The sequence below is a fragment of the Primulina eburnea genome, chromosome 8 (genome assembly GCF_022965805.1).
Source record: "Primulina eburnea isolate SZY01 chromosome 8, ASM2296580v1, whole genome shotgun sequence".
NCBI lineage: Eukaryota > Viridiplantae > Streptophyta > Magnoliopsida > Lamiales > Gesneriaceae > Primulina > Primulina eburnea.
Window position 1 is genome coordinate 8,303,134 of NC_133108.1, and position 18,202 is coordinate 8,321,335.

At 31.3% G+C, this 18,202-nt stretch overlaps 1 protein-coding gene across 3 annotated transcripts; it reads right to left on the minus strand.

Annotated features, from left to right (window-relative positions):
• Positions 1-10,617: 10,617 nt before the first annotated feature.
• On the minus strand, positions 10,618-14,082 carry LOC140838819 (lactoylglutathione lyase GLX1-like). 3 transcript variants are annotated; one of them, XM_073205393.1, is made up of 9 exons: positions 14,030-14,082; positions 13,305-13,460; positions 13,072-13,196; positions 12,553-12,617; positions 12,220-12,432; positions 11,550-11,597; positions 11,343-11,450; positions 11,105-11,257; positions 10,618-10,908 (listed from the first exon to the last, which is right to left on the minus strand). In XM_073205393.1, the coding sequence occupies exons 2-9, from the start codon at positions 13,454-13,456 to the stop codon at positions 10,858-10,860; spliced, it is 915 nt and encodes a 304-aa protein (XP_073061494.1). In that variant the 5' UTR covers positions 13,457-13,460; positions 14,030-14,082; the 3' UTR covers positions 10,618-10,857. The 3 variants fall into 3 exon arrangements, with proteins under 3 accessions (XP_073061494.1, XP_073061493.1, XP_073061492.1); XM_073205392.1 differs by lacking the exon at positions 14,030-14,082 and adding an exon at positions 13,685-13,945; XM_073205391.1 differs by lacking the exon at positions 14,030-14,082 and having other exon boundaries at positions 13,305-13,494.
• Between the last annotated feature and the right edge of the window lie 4,120 nt (positions 14,083-18,202).

The window sequence follows — 18,202 nt, forward strand, 5'->3', positions numbered from 1 at the left end:
CAAAGTGAGGCAGTCAACTCGAAATAGAAGACCACATATTAGCTTTTAGATTATTTCGTTGAAATCAATATTACATATTGTCTATTAATAGAGGATGATGAGCCATCAATTTTTCACGAGGCTACTCAAAGTTCGGATGTATCCATGTGGATTATAGCGATGTGGGAAGAATGAGAGGCATTATACATGAATAATACTTGGGATTTTGTTACATTATCATGATGGAGGAAAACCATTGATAACAGATGTGTCTATAAGATCAAGCGTGATGGAAATAACAAAGTGAAGCGGTATATATGCTAAGAAAGAAGACATTGACTTCAATGAGTTATTTTATCACATGGTTCGACTTAAAACAGTTAGAATAATGTTGGCATTGTATGCGATGTTGGCCTACATCTAGAAGTGAAAACGATATTTCTTTATGGAGATATTGAAGAAGAAATCTATATGCTCTAACCAGAAGATTTGCATAAAAAGACAAAGAGAACTTGGTTTTCATGTTGAACAAATCTATGTACTGTCTCAAATATGTGCTGAGGTGTTGGTACAAAAGATTTTATTTATATATTATGAGCATTGGATGTAACAGATTAAGTTCAGACCTTTGTACATTTTTCAAGAAGTCTGATGATGATTATATCATTTTGATATGTGGACGACATGTTGGTAGGAGGCCTCAAAAAATATCAGGTCCAAAAATTGAAGGCATAGTTGGCTATAAAAGTTGATATGAAGGACTTATGATTAACAAATAAGATTCTAGGGATATAAGTTCATTGAGAAATAAGTAACAGAAAGATTTGGTTTTTCCAAAAGATTATTCGAAGATAGTCTTGCAACGATTCAACATGCAAGATAGTAAGCTAATCTCAACCCTATTTCCTGTGAATTTCAAATTATTCTTTGAGATGTGTCCTAGCAATGAAGCAGAGAGAATTGAGATGTATTGAGTACAATGCAAGTTTGATGCTCGTCATGATTTTTACAAAATCAGACATTGTACAAGCAGTGAGAGCAGTTAGTCAGTACATGGAGAATCCTAGAAAAGAGCATTGGAGTGCGATTAAGATGATCCTTAGATATATTAGGGTATCTCAAATGCTACATTATGTTTTGACTGATAAGATTTTATACTCAGGAGCTATGTTGATTTACATTGTGTAGGTGGTTCTGATAAGAGAAAATCTACTAAAAGTTGTGTGTTTAAACTTACAGGGGGAGCATTGAGCTGAGTTTCAAAACTACAAACAATCTTGAAGTTATCTACAACGAACGCAGAAGATATGACAACTACTCAAGCTTACAAAGATACAATATGAATTTAAAGGTTGTTGGAAGAGTTCAGGCACAAATAAGAAAAAATTCATTTGTTTTGTGACAGTCAAAGTACCATGCACATCATAAAGAATTCGGCCTTTCATTCCACGACTAAACAAATTGGAGTTTGTTTTCATTTGGTTCGAGAAATGGTATAAGAAAGAAATATGGATATACAAAACATCCATACAAAGAATAACATAGTTGATGATGTTGAGTTCCTTTTCCACCGGCTCATATCCAGCATTGTAGGAGGACAAAAATCAAGTTTCTCATGTTTTATCTCGTAAAAGTTTCGTTCGAAATAGAAATTTCATCATGGATTCAGTTCCTTTATTTCTACAAAAATATGTAACTCTGGACTCGTTGAACAGTAAATGCAATATTTGATTAACAAACATAATAAAGCCAATACATGTTTCAAAAGATAGGTAGTGTGGAACAAATGCTTAAAATATTTTATATACATAATGTTTTCCAAGCCAGCAAAAAAAAAAAAAATTAAAAAGAATTGTCTATCAAGAGGACATCCGATGGTTGTTGGTTTGAAGCTGTCATCCATTTATTCATAAATAAATTGATAAAATATTAAGTAAATCAATGACAACATCGGAAAGGGATGGTTTAATCTTTTATCAAAGTTGAAACTTATCATTATTTTGACTTTAATCTTGTAAAAATTCTACCATCAAATTTTATTATTGTTACTTGTCTTTAACCATACAAGCCAGCAAACAAAAAACAAAAAAAACAAAAACAAAAAACCAGACAAGCCAGCAAAGCACCGACAGTTACCATACACACACCTGTCCCGACCTCCATTATTTATTATTCCCCTGTAGATTTCCGCTTCTAAAAAGAGAGAAAACAATTATTTGAGAAAGAGATTGTCCTGTTTGGGAAGGTTGTTTCACCTTATTTTTTAATCACAAGAACTTTATCGATAAGTTTTGTGGGACGGATTTCTAATTCGATTTGACCCATGAAAAATTATTAATTTTTATATTAAAAGTATTATTTTTTGTTGTAAATATGAATCGAGTCAGCTCGTCTTACGAATATAGATATATAACTTATAAGACCGTCTCACAACATGCTTATTTTTTTTATATTTTGGTTATCTTTTTAAAAATATATTAGTTCAGTTGAAAATCCTTTTTTCTAACGGAAATCAAGTAAAGATTTGTTTGTTGTAAAAATTTAAAATTCTACAGGAATCCCAAATAAAAAAATAAACAAAAATTTGTGTGAGATAGTCTCACGGGTCGTATTTTGTGAGACAGATCTCTTATTTGGGTCATCCATGAAAAAATAATATTTTTTATGCTAAGAGTATTACTTTTAATTGTGAATATCACTCGTCTCACAGAAAAAAATTCGTGAGACCATCTCCAAGATACCTACTAAAAAAAAATAATACTATTCCATTTCTACCCAAGTACGTAATCCATTGTATATTAGTTTTTTCAAAAAAAAATCACAGCTGGATTGTCAATATATTTAATTAATTTTCGTGTTGTTAATATATTTGACCAATTGATTTGTTACGTGCTCGATCATGTTCTATTATAGCCGAAAGCGTAACAAGTGAATAACAGGAAAATAAAAATGAAATATTAAATCTTGTTTTTTTTTTTAAAGGAAAAAAGAAATTCTCTCAATTAAAGCAGAATTATCAGGAGGGGGAATATGTCATAGTACGAATATTGTTTATTATTATAACTATACGTATATATTTATTACTTTTATTTATAATACGAATATAACTTTATCGACTTTAATCTATTATTTATTTATTTTTAAAATTATTATTTATTTATTTTTAAAATTATTATTTATTATCAATAAGAAGAATATTTCTGCACGAAATGAAATTTTGAACTCACTTAAATACAGCGATTCAATACAATTTAGTGCATCGAGATTCACAAAATTTTAAAGAATTGATACACTGATTCACTTGTAACAATATATACTATATGCTTATGATCGATTGAGCCATTGATTGACCAAATTAATTTATCCAATTTTGAATTGACATTTTCGGCCACGAAAATATTTCTTTTAATATAATATTAATTAGTTTTCTTCCAAAAATGTCGATTCAAAAAATAAAACAAATTAACGATTGATGGCTGAAATGATATAATAACCCCACCCTCACACCTAATTCCGACAAGAAATAAATTCTTAAATGTATTTTTTATCACAAAAATTCTTGTGAGACGATCTCACTGATCAATTTCGTAGGTCGAATATCTTATTTGTGTTATCTATGAAAAAATATTACTTTTTATTGTGAATATCGGTAGGGTTCACTCGTCTCACAGATAAAGATTCGTGTGCCGTCTCACAAGTGACCTATTCTTTTTTTATAATTTTATATTAAGCTACTTTTTGATTTATATAAAAAAAGAATCAGACCCAATAACTAGAGGGCCATTCCGCTTTTAAGCTGCTGGAAACACGCACTTGCTTTTGCCTTCGTCTTCCTTTTAATCCACGAAATTAATTTAGATCGTAAGTTTAATAAACCATCGTCGATCATTTATTGGATAATTTCATTCAGATTTAATTAACTAAAATCTTTATTATTACATTATGAACTCTTCTTGACGACTTAGAATATTATTGGCTAGTTCGATCGTATTAAGTCGATAATCACGCCTGTTTATAATATCCATTATGTCACGTATAGGGATGATAATTTTTCCCACGGTTTTGGAGTCCCGCGGGGAAAACCCAATACGGGGATGAGGATCTTTGATTTTTTCGGGGTTGGGGATTTTTTTATCCCCCGATGTAATTCATGGCAGGTATGTGATTACTATCCACATCCCCGTATTAATATTTTTTAAACGGGTATGTGGGCGGGGATGAGAAGTTGATCCCCGTTTTTTCGGGTTTGGGGAATGCAGGGATCAACTTCTCATCCCCGTTCCCATACCCGTTTAAAAAATATTAATATAGTAAGAACCCGAAAAAGCGGGATCGGTACGGATATGGGGGTGCGGATGAAATTCGGGGATGAGGATGGGGATAGCAAATCTGTCCCCACCCCATCCCATTGCCATCCCTAGTCACGTTTATTTAGTCTTGTGTGTGTTTTCACACAAGTTAAGAAAGTTATTGGAATAAATTTTACAAAAAAAATTAATAAAAAATTGTTGAAAAATAAATTATATCGGGGGTAGATTGAATAACCTGTATTCTAGTTCGGTTGATCCTATCCTTCAACCACCTTTAATTTATATATGTTATATTTTAGAGATTAGATGATATTGGCACGATTCAATCAAATAAACGAGCTCTACTAATAGAGCATGCATTTCTAATTGAACTGCACCAACATCTCGCATATGCCTTACGTCAAATTAATTCCATCAAGAGATTGAGGTTTTTGTCTGGTATGAACTCTAAAAGGGAGTTGTTCTCACGTTAAAATTTATTGTTTAATTCTTGATTATACGACCTGATGGATTTTGTGTTTATTATATTGTTATCTTCAACAAGTGGTATCAGAGTCACTAACGTTAAATCACTGAGATTTTTTATTTGAAGTTGATGCATATAATTTACAATTCGGATCCGGAAAAGAACTTTTGCCTGTGATCAAATTTTCATGAATTTAAGTCTGATCATTTCAAATTTCCGTCCTTTAAAAAAAAAACTGGAAATTTGAAATTATTGTTAGGGCTGCCAAAATTCAGTCGATATTGGCCGACATGCGACCACTTTATGGTGGCATATGGTGAGGCAAAACTGTTGGGAAGCAAGGGCAATGCGGGTGCGCCCGAAATAGGTGTCCTTGCGTTCCAGCTTCTGTCAAAGATTTTTTCGATTATATCATTTGAGATAAATATAACAAATTTGCTGTCAAATTAAATTATTTATCATTGTATTAGATATATTGATTGATTGAAAATATTATTTAAAATAATTGAAAAATATTTTAAAAATCATGTATTATTTGTTTATCAAAATTTTAAAGAATAAATAAATATTTTTCAAAAAATAAAAATGCATTTATTAGATGAAAAATTTGATTAAAATTTCAATTTGAACATTTTAAATAATATTTGTTCTAAAGTACTATTTAAATAATAATAATAATAATAATAATAATAATAATAATAATAATAATAATAATAATAATAATATTGATATACCGACAGTCAATATACATAAAATTAACGATTATATTCTTCACTAAAAATTTGAAAACATAATAATATATAAATTTTTTATTTTTATTTAATATTTTAGAGAGTATGGAAAAATAAATATGTAAAAGTAACACAAATTCTAAAATCTTAACTGAAATTAAATGAAATAATACAATCAATGCAAACGTTTAAAAGAGTGCTATTTACACTCCACTTTTTTTATAAAATACACTCCATAATTTTTTATTTTAAAATGTCTAATATGTCATGAGATGATTTTTCAAAATAATGATACAAACTTGCAATGTATTTTATACAATATTTTTTATTAAATAGAAAATATTAAAATTAATTCGCAAAAACTATTATGAGACCGTCTCATGAATCGATTTGTGAGACAAATTTTCTATCTGGTCCAACTCATGAAAAATATTGTTTTATGTCAAAATTATTATTTTTCACTCCAGATATGGATCGAGTTGACTCATCCCATAAATATAGATATGTGGCATAATCTCATATGAGATATATTCAAACTAATTTATATATATTTATTTTTTTGCTACATTAAGTAATTTTTCGTAAATATATTAACAAATAATTTAATTATATTATTGATTTATACTATTTTTTAAGTATAGCAACATATATTATTTTATAAATAATAATTTTGTTAATATTTTTTTTCCAAAAAAATATTGTAGCGATTTTAAGATTCTTTCTTTCATTTCATATAATTATTTTCACTTTTATTTATAATATTTATTTAACTTAATGGATTACAAAAAGAATTGTAAATACTTGTATATTCGAAATTATTGTGTGTATTATTGGTGATTTAAATTTTTTTTGAAAAAATCTGTCTTTAGTAAAATAATATATATTTGTATTGTTATTTTTTTAATATAAATTATTACTTTAATTGCATATATTAATATATTAATATATTTTTGTTAAATATTATTTGAAAATAAATACATTTAAATAAATATATGGGAAAAAAAAGAGTAGTACAATTATTTTTTTAAAATAAATAAATCAATGATATTGAAAATTGGAACATTATTAAATATGATATATATAGACACACACACCCCGGTAGGATCAGACTCAACCAAAACTTTTCATCGTGACCGAGTGGTGTTTTCCTTTTAGGGCACCCACAATCAGGGACCGAGCCACCCCAAAGGCTGGGGTGGGCTCCAGCCCAGACTATATTTTTGGGCCTACTAAAAAATATGGAGGGATTGGCGACGGATTTACTACATCCGTCGCTACAAATTTTGAATTTATTAAAAATTTTAGCTCATAGCCCGGGGTAAAAAAAAACGGATAGAGTAGCGACAGTTTAACTAAATCCGTCGCTAAAATTACGACGGTTTACTCATAACCGTCGCTATTTAGCGACGGTTTCAATAAACGTCGCCGATCTACTCAAAACCGTCGCCGGTTTAGATCGGCGGCGGTGTTTGGAAGAGCCGTCGCTAGTAGCCCAGTCTCGATTTATTTCCTGCCTACGTCCCTGCCCACCCTCTCCAATGTGCATGGAGCGTTCCAAGAATTGAACGCCCCCGTGTCAGTTTATTTTTTTAAAAAAATTGGCCGATTAGCGACGGTTTTATAAAAAACTGTCGCTATTAGCGACGGCTTTTTAATAGCTGTCGCTGATTTGCTGACATGCGGGCCCCACGTGTTTTGAATTGAACATTTAGCGACGAATTACGAAAACCCGTCGCTGTTGGCGAAAACAACCGTCGCTGATTGGCGACGGATATTTTAAACCGTCGCTAAATGCAAAGTTCCGTTGCACATTCAACGGCTAGTAAACGGCTACTTTAATAAAAAAATTCGAAAATTCATATATAAATACTCATCACTTTATACAACTTATTTCAATTATTCACACAACCAAATCACTCTAAAAAAATTATCTCTACTATTTTCATCATCTCAATTTTATTTTGAAAATTTATTTCTATTATCCTATTTTCCTCGAAAATGGATGAAAGTAACCGAGGATTTTTTAGGAATTTTGTGAATTCTCAAAAAATGCCGGAGAAAAATACTTCTTCCCAAAATTCACAAATTCCCCCAAATTATCCATATTTTCCTTATCCACCAAATTATCCACATAATCCATATCCACCAAATTATCCATATGGTCAATATCGACCAAATTATCCATATAATCCATCGATCACCTTGTTAGCACCACAGTCCGTCGATCACCTTGTTAGCACAAAGAAGGCGAGGACCTCAGAGTCAGGGGCAAGCAACACCTCATCTAACCAAGATGCAAGTCTACATGTAGACTTAAATGAAGAAGAAACTCGTCCAATGGATCATAAGGCAGCAAAGAGAAAGGGAAAGGGGAAAATGAAATCTGACATTGAAGGTATGACGATTAATTTGGACAAAATGTTTGCAAAATTTACTGAGTATACAAGCGTAAAAAAGGTTGAAGTTGAAATTGAAATGAAACAAAAACAACTCGAAGTGGATGAGATGAAAGCGAAAGCTGCCTTAGCCAAAGTTCAACTAAAGGAATACGCAATCCTTTCGAAAGACACTTCACAAATGACAGAAGCGCAACTTAGCCTCCACGAACATCTATGTGAAAAGATTAGGACGAGATGGAATTTGTAATTTTTATTTATTGTAATTTTCGATTATTGTACTTTTCAATTATTGTAATTTTGGAGTATTGTACTTTTCAATTATTGTAATATTCGATTATTGTACTTTTCAATTATTTGATTAATTTTAAATAGATGTCGTTCGTAATATGAGATAAAATTATTTTACGCAATAAATACATTTAAAATAAATAATATTATTTATTTTAAATAATAATCATTTAAAATGTGTAAAAAAATTGAAATTATATTTATTTAATGTAAAATAATAGTAAGATGAATGAGTGGACAGCGGGACCCACAAATAATGAGTGTGAATGTTAAAATGAATGTGGGAGAATAGATGTGTTAATGTAATGTGTATGTGGCATGTAGACCCCACGATTTTTGATGAGGTAGTGGGTGTTATAACACCCACCAATGCGGGTGCCCTTAGAGAAAATAAATATTTGGTCTTAGTAATTAATTTTGAAATTTTTTATTTTATAAAAAGCCAAGATGTGTAATATATAATTATGCTTCTCTATGCATGTCAGGGGAGCTCGACTAAATTTTTAATTAGAACCAATAACATTAGTGTAAGTTTCATGTGAGGTAGTGTGAGGATTTATATTCGTGAGACAGGTCGATATAATTTATATTATAAAGAAAATTAATATTTTTAATATAAAAAATACTTTTTTCTTGGACTGGATCAGGTTAGAGATATGTCTCATAAAATTGAGTTACCAAATAGTTCCATATAAATATTTGTGATAATATTATAACGAAATTTACGTTATAATTCCCATCAATAAGTAACAGTTCTCCCCGAGATTCAAATGATAAAATTTAGCTATATCTTAGGTTATGCCACTATACTACGTAGGTAAAAATTTGTGTGAGACGGTCTCACGGGTCATATTTGTGAGACATATATCTTATTTGGGTCATCCATGAAAAAGTATTATCTTTTATGCTAAAAGTATTACTTTTTATTGTGAATATGGGTAGAGTTGACCCGTCTCACGGATTAAGATCCGTGAGACGGTCTCACATGAGACCTACTCTACTGCGTAACTATGGATCTGTTGTTTAAAGGTACGTTCAGATCCCCACCAAGCACAAATTTATCACGAGGAATGATAAATGATGACGACACTCTTTAATAATTAAGTAAAGTCAAAAATTTGTATGAAACGGTTTCACGGATCGTATTTTGTGAACAGATATCTTATTTGGGTCATCCATGAAAAAATATTACTTTTTATTCTAAGAGTATTACTTTTTATTTGTGAATATCGGTAGAGTTGATCCATCTCACAGATAAAAATTCGTGAAACTGTCTCACAAGAGACCTACTCATGAGTAAATATATATTTTATATTAACTGTTAGTTAAATTAACCACTAACTTTTCTTTCACTTATTACCTTTATTATAATCGATCATAATATATTATTTATGAAATATAGAATATGATTAAAATTATTAAATTATTAATTATTTCTTTAAATAAATTTCATTTCAGTTACAAACTATAATACTATAATAATATCTATGTTATTAAATATATATGTATATCACATACACATTGATATTATTAATAAAAAATAAAACATTGGTTAAAATTTAATATATCAAAATTTTAACTAAACCAATATAATAAATGTAGAACTCAAACCATTAATTAAGATTGGAACTTAGACCTAACTCAACCCCAAAAGCTAGCTCAAGGGAGGATTGTCCAAGCCCATATATACAACTCCAAGGTTATTTACAAATGACCCAATTATGGACAGGACTGGTGGCCTAATTATAGGCAGTCCAGTCCAACACATAACGGTGGAACACGATATCTGATATTATGTTAAGATTGGAACTTGGACCTAACTCAACCCCAAAAGCTAGCTCAAGGGGGGAGGATTGTCCAAGCCCATATATATAACTCCAAGATTATTTATACAACAGATGTGGGATAATTAACACCATTAAAAGTCACTTTTCCCCCTAATTGAGCAATATCCATTCAGCAGGCCTTTCGCGTAATCCTGAGAAGAACTAATTAAATTTTACCGTAATCAGAAAGAGAATAATTGTTGAATGATCATGCTTTCTTACGGCCTACTGGATTGTACAAACAACCAAATTATCAGTATCAGATTTGTTTCTTTTACTGTTAACATATTTTATCAAAAATCCACTTACTCAAAGAATGTTTAAAGAATACAAATGAAAATATTTTGAATGTCAAGTGTCGCATACATTAATGGTTGCATGCTATTTTTGGAATACGATGAATGTCACGTTATATCCAGTACTATTTTTGTTTCGGCTCCTAGTACGAATGAATCATAGCTGTTCAAATTTGAACGTTGGAAATTACCTATAAAGTGTCATCAAACTCTCAATACGCTGAATTATTCAACTATTTGTTATTCGGAGAGTCAAAAGCTTTGCTGAAAAATACTCAAGCACGCACGTAAAGATAGATCAGAATTTTTCAGAGATTAGATGTGCTAAACTTGTTCTCACATTTGTACTAAACTTATATTCACATCTGTTTCGTCAGTGCTAAGCTTTGTGTGAGTTTTTGTAACTGATAGAAATAATATTTCTACTTAAAAAATGTACATAGAATGATTCAACTTTCGAATTTCATAATTAGAATACTGACGCAGGCACTTCTATGTTATTTATTACTTATTTATTCAACTGGGAGCTTAAACCATAAACACCAAGGCCTTTTTAGACCTCTCACTCTTGCTTCTCGAGTTCATTCAGAAAATCTGCATTGTCCACCAGAACCTACAAACAGCAAAAAAAATCTCAGAGACACGACTCAAGAGTCAAGACGTAGTTATAAATGAAGGGCACGGTGGCCAATGGGGGCTGCTCGACAAGGCAACTGATGCTTGGTATATTAGTATTGTAAGCTACTTAGAACTACTATAAGCAGTCGCTCTAGCCACACAAAAGTAAATATCCAAAATATCAAACTTACAGTTTTCCACCCATCTGGATCTACGAAAGCAGTGATCTTAGTGTTGATTCCAGGAATTGGTCCTGGTTGTCGAGTTATCTTTCCTCCAAGCTCCTGGGTTACGAGGCTCACAACATCGGTACTCTTGTATACATCATCCGTGCTAATTGCTACCTGAAATTGAACTCACCACTATGTTTGATTGGGATTATGCCATGATAATGAGCTAAAGCGTAATTATGATGAGATTAAATCTCACCTGTGCATATGCATTTCCTTTGGTATATTCAGTTACACCATAGTTGTAAGTCAACTCCAGCACAATTGTCTCATATTCATCAGCATATCCCATCATTGCTATCGAGTACTGCGAATTTCAAAGTATTTTTTTTGTCAATACATTACCAAAAAAAATGTAAATTAAGTGCTGAAGCTTTACGAGCTGGTTCTCGTCCAACACAGAAACCTTTTGTTCGGGTCTGTCAGTTTTTTTCAAGAGTCTCATCCCCAAAGCCTGTATGGAAAAAGAAAGTTATCAGCTTCTGACGTGCAGTTTGTATGTCTTTGTTGGTAGTTCCTTACTCCAGGATACCATTTGCATTCATATTATCAAATCTAGAAGTATCTAAGATGCATATAGAGTACCAACAGTTTGACATCAAAAGAGAGACCTCCCAATAACAGTTAATTTCTCATAAATATAATATTTTGTTTCGCTCAAGTACAGGAGATATTCTTTGGCAGATAGTGGTTGTGGATTTCGGAATACGATTTAATTTTGCTTTTAAACATTTAACATTAAAGGTTTGTATAGGGTTAAACTTGATGGTAGCCTAATCATAATGGAAGCGTTCAAATCACAATTATTTCTTAGATGACAAACACCACAATGATAAGTATTTTATCACAAAATATGAACATGAAAAGTTAATAAAATGAACAAATACTATAAAACTGGAGATGGATACCAATAATTACTAATTATATCATAAAAAACTTGGGGAACAGGCTTTCACATATATACAGGTGCAAAAGACTCCAGAAACAAGTACAGATCGACCTCTAAAAGATTTGTCAACGAGAAAGTTAGATTAGATGTAAATAAACCTTGCACAAAATTAAAACGAATAATCCACCTTCTCATAAAATTTGATAGAACGATCAAGATCACCCACGCGAAGCATGACTTGGCATAGCGGTTCTGGAGTTGGACCCCGTTGAATAAGTTCAAAAAGGTACCCATCTGGATCCTTAGCAAAAGCAATAACTGTTGATCCACCTTTAACTGGACCTGGCTCTCGAGTGATGGTTCCTCCCTTGGCCTTGATATGTTCGACCAGTTTGTAGACCTAATCAAATGAAAATTAAAAGTGAGAAAAATTAAATAAACATAAAATTCTGGCCTGATATAAGCACTCTGTTTAATTGCCAATCACATGTTTAACAATTAAAAAAATTCAAACACTCACATCTTCACTTGCAATGGCAAAATGCCCAAAGCCAGTTCCAATGTCATACTTGTCAACTCCATGGTCTGTTGTAATGTAATGAAAAACGTCAAAGGGTAGCATTGATGGATATGCAGCAGGTAGAATAGAGATCTACTTCATAAAACCTTTTCTTCAGTAATGTGAATATTCCACAAATTGTGAACTCCATGGATCACCACTCTCACTGATTCATTCAGACTCAATATCCAATTTTCTTTGTTTTAGGATTGAGAAGAAAACATTAGTGATATATATGTGTGGCACATAAGGGTGTGAAGTATCATAAAGGTGAAAGTTTAGGGACACGGAACATTCGATAGCCATTTGTCTCTGGTGAGTGGCTCAGCATTCTTGAACTAAAAAGCAATATTCACATTATTATAAATTTTTTAATAAAGTTCTAGTACACAAGGTAGAGTTAGAGATGGTAACAGCAATCCCGTAGACTTGATCAGCCATGAAACTTCAAGAACTCAGATGACTAAAGAATTTACATACTGTACGTCAATTCCAAGACAAAGTGAGAGTCTTCAGGCCCAAATCCCAGAAAAGCATTTGAATATCCTTCCAAGGGAACATCCCTTTTCCTCAATAGCTTCATCCCAAAACATTCAGTGTAAAACCTAGCAACGTTTGTGTAAAAAAAAAAAAGCATCATGGATATTAGAAAGAAGAGATCTCCATCTCAGAGCATCAGAAAGCTTGATATAGTGCTTAAGTCGGACAAATACTTGATGGTGCGATCAAGGTCTCCCACTCTATACACAGCATGTAAAAATCGTCGCTTGTCATGTTTTGCCCACTCCAACTGCTTGTCCTCCTCATGTTTTGCCCACTCCAACTGCTCGTCACTTGGGACAATTAGTGCTGCTGCATCGGCCATTGATCTGCATCCAAGAACCACGCGTGAACCAAATCGATTTACTGATAACTGTGACCAACTATACTCAATCAACACAAAATAGACCTTGTATTTACACGGGTAAAGCAAATGAATGTCAAAATAACAAAATGATAATATCTAGAAATGCTAGGACGATAAAACTCAACACTTTCTCCGTTTTGATATATAGAAGAACAAGGGCAAGAATTACACAGTAAAATGACAAACCTTCCGGTACGTATGAATCAGAAATCAGAGACGCATATTTTGAGTGATACAGAGAAAACCAAATTAAAATGTTTTCTAAAAAATAACCGAAATCAGCTGTTAAAACAACACTCTCCTACAATTCAATTCACACAACGATAAAAAGAAGTCCATTTTTCTCAACACTTCTTTTCCCTTGGATCGACAGATTTCAGGCTAGAATAAGAATGGAAAAATTAAATCAAACAAAATAAAATGGAACAGGGAAATCGGTTAATCACTCGCGTCCAAAAGGAGAAACTTAAATCTCGAGTAATTCATCGATAAATCAAAAAGAGAATTCAAGAGCAAGACAGCCGAACTTACCAGAAGCGAAGTGAAGCAAAGACAAAAGAATTAAAAATCACTCCTCTCCGAATGAATATTGGACGTGCATATATACGTATAGAGGGAGGGTTTTTAAAATAAATATTATGAAAATAAAATTGTTTAAAATAAAATTGATAATAAAAAAAAAAAATATCAAACTCTCAAAATATATTAAACTACATATTTTATAAAATTTTCTCTCTATTCAATTGTGATTTTCTTCACACATATTGAGAGACTTATTTATAGAATTTTTTTGAAAATAATCCAAAAATAAATACATCATTACATACATCACGACACATTAATTTTCAATATTTACAACTCTTATTTTCAACATTCAACTTTTTATTTTCAACATTCTACTTTTTTATTTTCAACACTCCCCCTTGCGATGATGATCATGATAAAATGATTGTCTTCATTAAGTGTTTTTATACTGTCTCGTTAAAAACCTTAATAGGAAAAACACATTGGGATAAAAACCATAGTAAGAGAAAAATAGTACAATGTTATATATATGTTTTCTGAATACTGTCGTAGGAAGTGATTTTGTGAAGAGATCTGATGAGTTTTATTTGATTTAATGTAACAAATATCAATATATTTATTCTCTTCTCAAGATCATGAGTGAATGCGAAGAACTTAAGAGAAATATGTTTAGTTCTGTCATTTTTTATGTATCATTCTTTCATTTGAGCAACATATGCAATATTATCTTCATATAGTATCACATGTTTCTTGTCGAATGATAATCCGCATGAGATTTGAATATGTTCGGTCATTGAGTTTAACCACACACATTCACGACTTGCTTCATGTAGTGCAATAATCTCAGTGTGAATGGATAAAGTTGTTACAAGTGTTTGTTTCTGTTAACGCCAAGAAATTGCAGTACCTCCACGACTAAATACATATCCGGTTTGGGAACGTGCCTTGTGTGGATCAGATAAATACTCGGCATCAGCATAACCAATTATGATTTGATTGGTATCTTTTGAATATAAAAGTATCAAGTCTGTCGTTCTTCGTAGATAACAGAATATATGTTTAATTCCGTTCCAGTGTTTTTTTGTTGAATATTAACTAAATCTTGCCAATAAATTTACAGCAAAAATTATATCAGGTCTTGTACAATTTGCAAGATATATAAGGGCACCGATAACACTTAGATATGGTACTTATGGACCAATAATAACTTCATCATCTTCACATGGACTGAATGGATCATTTTTTATGTTTAATTATCTAACAACTATTAGAGTACTTAAAGGATTTGATTTATCCATATTAAAACGTTTAAGGACATTTTCTGTATAATTTGACTGGTGAACAAATATTCAACATTCTTTGTATTTTATTTGCAAACTCAAACACTACTTTGTTTTTCCAAGGTCTTTCATTTCAAATTCTTCCTTCAAGTACGACACAACTTCTTGAATTTCCTTATTTGTTCCAATGATGTTTAAATCATCAACATATACAACATTAATTACGCATCCAGATGTTGTTCTCTTAATGAAAACGCAAGGGCATATTGAATTGTTTACATATCTCTTTTTCATTAAGTGTTCACTTAGCCAATTATACCCATTCGGCGTTGCTTTATCCCATTTAATGATCTTTGTAATTTCATAGAATAACATTATCTGGGTTTTGAACTTTGTGCTTCAAGCATCTTAAATCCTTCAGAGATTTTCACACACACACACACACACACACACATATATATATATATCAAGTGATCTGTATAAGTAAGCTGTGAAAACATCCATAAGACACATTTCTAAATTTTCAGATACTGCCATGCTAATCAAATACCGAAACGTAGTTGCATCCATAACAGGAGAATACGTTTCTTTATAATCAATGTCAGGAATTTGAGAAAAACCTTGTGCAACAAGTCGAGCTTTATAACTTACTATTTCATTTTTCTCATTTTGTTTTCGAATAAAAACTCTTTTGTATCCAACAGATTTTACAACTTCAGGGTTAAGGACTACATGAACAAAAAAATTACGTTTATTTAGCGAATCCAATTCAACCGGGATGACGTTTTTCCATTTTATCCAGTCATGTCGATTTTTACATTCACCAAATTATTTTAGTTCATAATTTTCATTGTCATTTATGATGTCAAATATCACATTGTAAAAAAATATCTCATCAATTTCTTTTATATCTTTTCGGTTCCATATTTTTTCAGTATTAATATAATTGATAGAGATTTCACGATTCTCATCAGTTTGTGGTTCTGACGGAACATTTTCATCATAATGTATTTTTGCCGGAATATCATTTTCTATTTTGTGATCATCGTGTTTGTCTATACTTTTTTTTTCGAGGATTTTTATCCTTGGAACCGATTGGCCTTCAATGCTTCAAGCGTTTAGTGGCATCATGAGTGTCTTCAATTTGTTTCTTTGGAATTTCAATTCAGTAGGGGTATTTACAACATGTATATATGATTTAGTTACCCCTTTTGTGTCTGTAAATACATCTAGTATTTGATTTGCTATTCTTTGCAAGTGCACAATTTGTTGTACATCTTTTTCATATTGTTTATTTATTGAATCCAGATGTAACAATGATGATGTATACCATATAATTTCCTTTTTCGATATTTTTCTTTTCTTTTCCTAACATTGAGAAGATTTTCACATTAAAATGACAATCAGCAAAATGTGCTGTAAATACGTCGCATGTCCGAGGTTCAAAATATCGAATTATTTATGGGCTATCATAACCAACAAAAATTCCGATCTTTCTTTGATGTCTCATTTTTGTTCGTTGAGGCGATGTAATAGGCATATATACAATACATCCAAAAATTATCAAATGAGAAATGTCCGGTTCTTTATCAAATGCAAGCTGCAAATGGAGAGTATTTATGATATGCACTTGGTCTGATGTGAATTAATGCAACATCATGTAAAATTACATGTCCCCATATAAAAACAGGGAGTTTAATTTTCATAATAATTGGTCTAGCAATCAGTTGTAGACGTTTAATCAGTGATTCAGCTAATCCATTTTGTGTATGTAAATGAGCAACAAGATGTTCAACATTGATTCTCATTGACATACAATAGTCATTGAAATTCTGGGAAGTAAATTCACCAGCATTATCAACTCTAATTTTCTTGACTTTATGATCGAGAAAGTGATTCTGCAATTTTATTATTTGAGCAAGTAATCTTGCAAGTGCCACATTCCGAGTTGATAATAAATATACATGTGACCATCTGCTGGAGGCATCGTTCAATACCATAAAATATATAAATGGTCCACATGGTGGATGAATTGGCCCGCAAACATCACCTTGAATACGTTCAAGAAACATGAGTGATTCAGTTTGGATTTTAGCTGATGATGGTCATATAATAATTTTTCCAAACGAATATGTTTTGCATTCAAACTTATTATTTTGAAAGACCTTCTAGTCTTTCAGCGGATGACCATGTGTATTTTCTATAATTCTTCGTATCATTGTTGAACCAGGATGTCCTAATCGATCATGTCAATTGATCAGTATTGAAGAATTATTAACTACTATGTTTGATTCATTTGGACTTATTTATGTATAATGCAATCCAGTAGGAAACATTTGTATTTTTTCAACTACATATTTATTTCCTATTTATATGTGGTAAGACAAATATATTTCTCATTTCCTTCATTTATTGTCTGAGTATCATAACCATGAGAATATATGTCATTAAAACTCAACAAATTTCTTTTAGATTGTAGCGAATAAAAAGCATCATTTATAAAAAAATTTGTACCATTAGGTAACATAAAATGTGCTTTACCACAACTTTTTATCAAGTCTACAGGACCTGATATTATATTCACTATCTTTTATCTTGGAGAATAGTGTGAGTTGTACCACTATCATATATGCAAACTTCAATGAGATTAGTTCCTTGTTTATCTTTGTTCATAGCATTTTCCATATTTGAACTTCAAAAAAATATGCAATGAAAAAATCTTTGATAACACATATGTAATATATTGAAAAATATAAAACATATCATAATTGTACAATAAAACATTATCATATGAGTACATGAAAAATAAATTATTTTATTGTCTTCCATCAATATATTGTTCGTTTTCAGAGAAATCATTGAGAAAATCTGCAGCATCAATATTTTTCATTTCTATTCC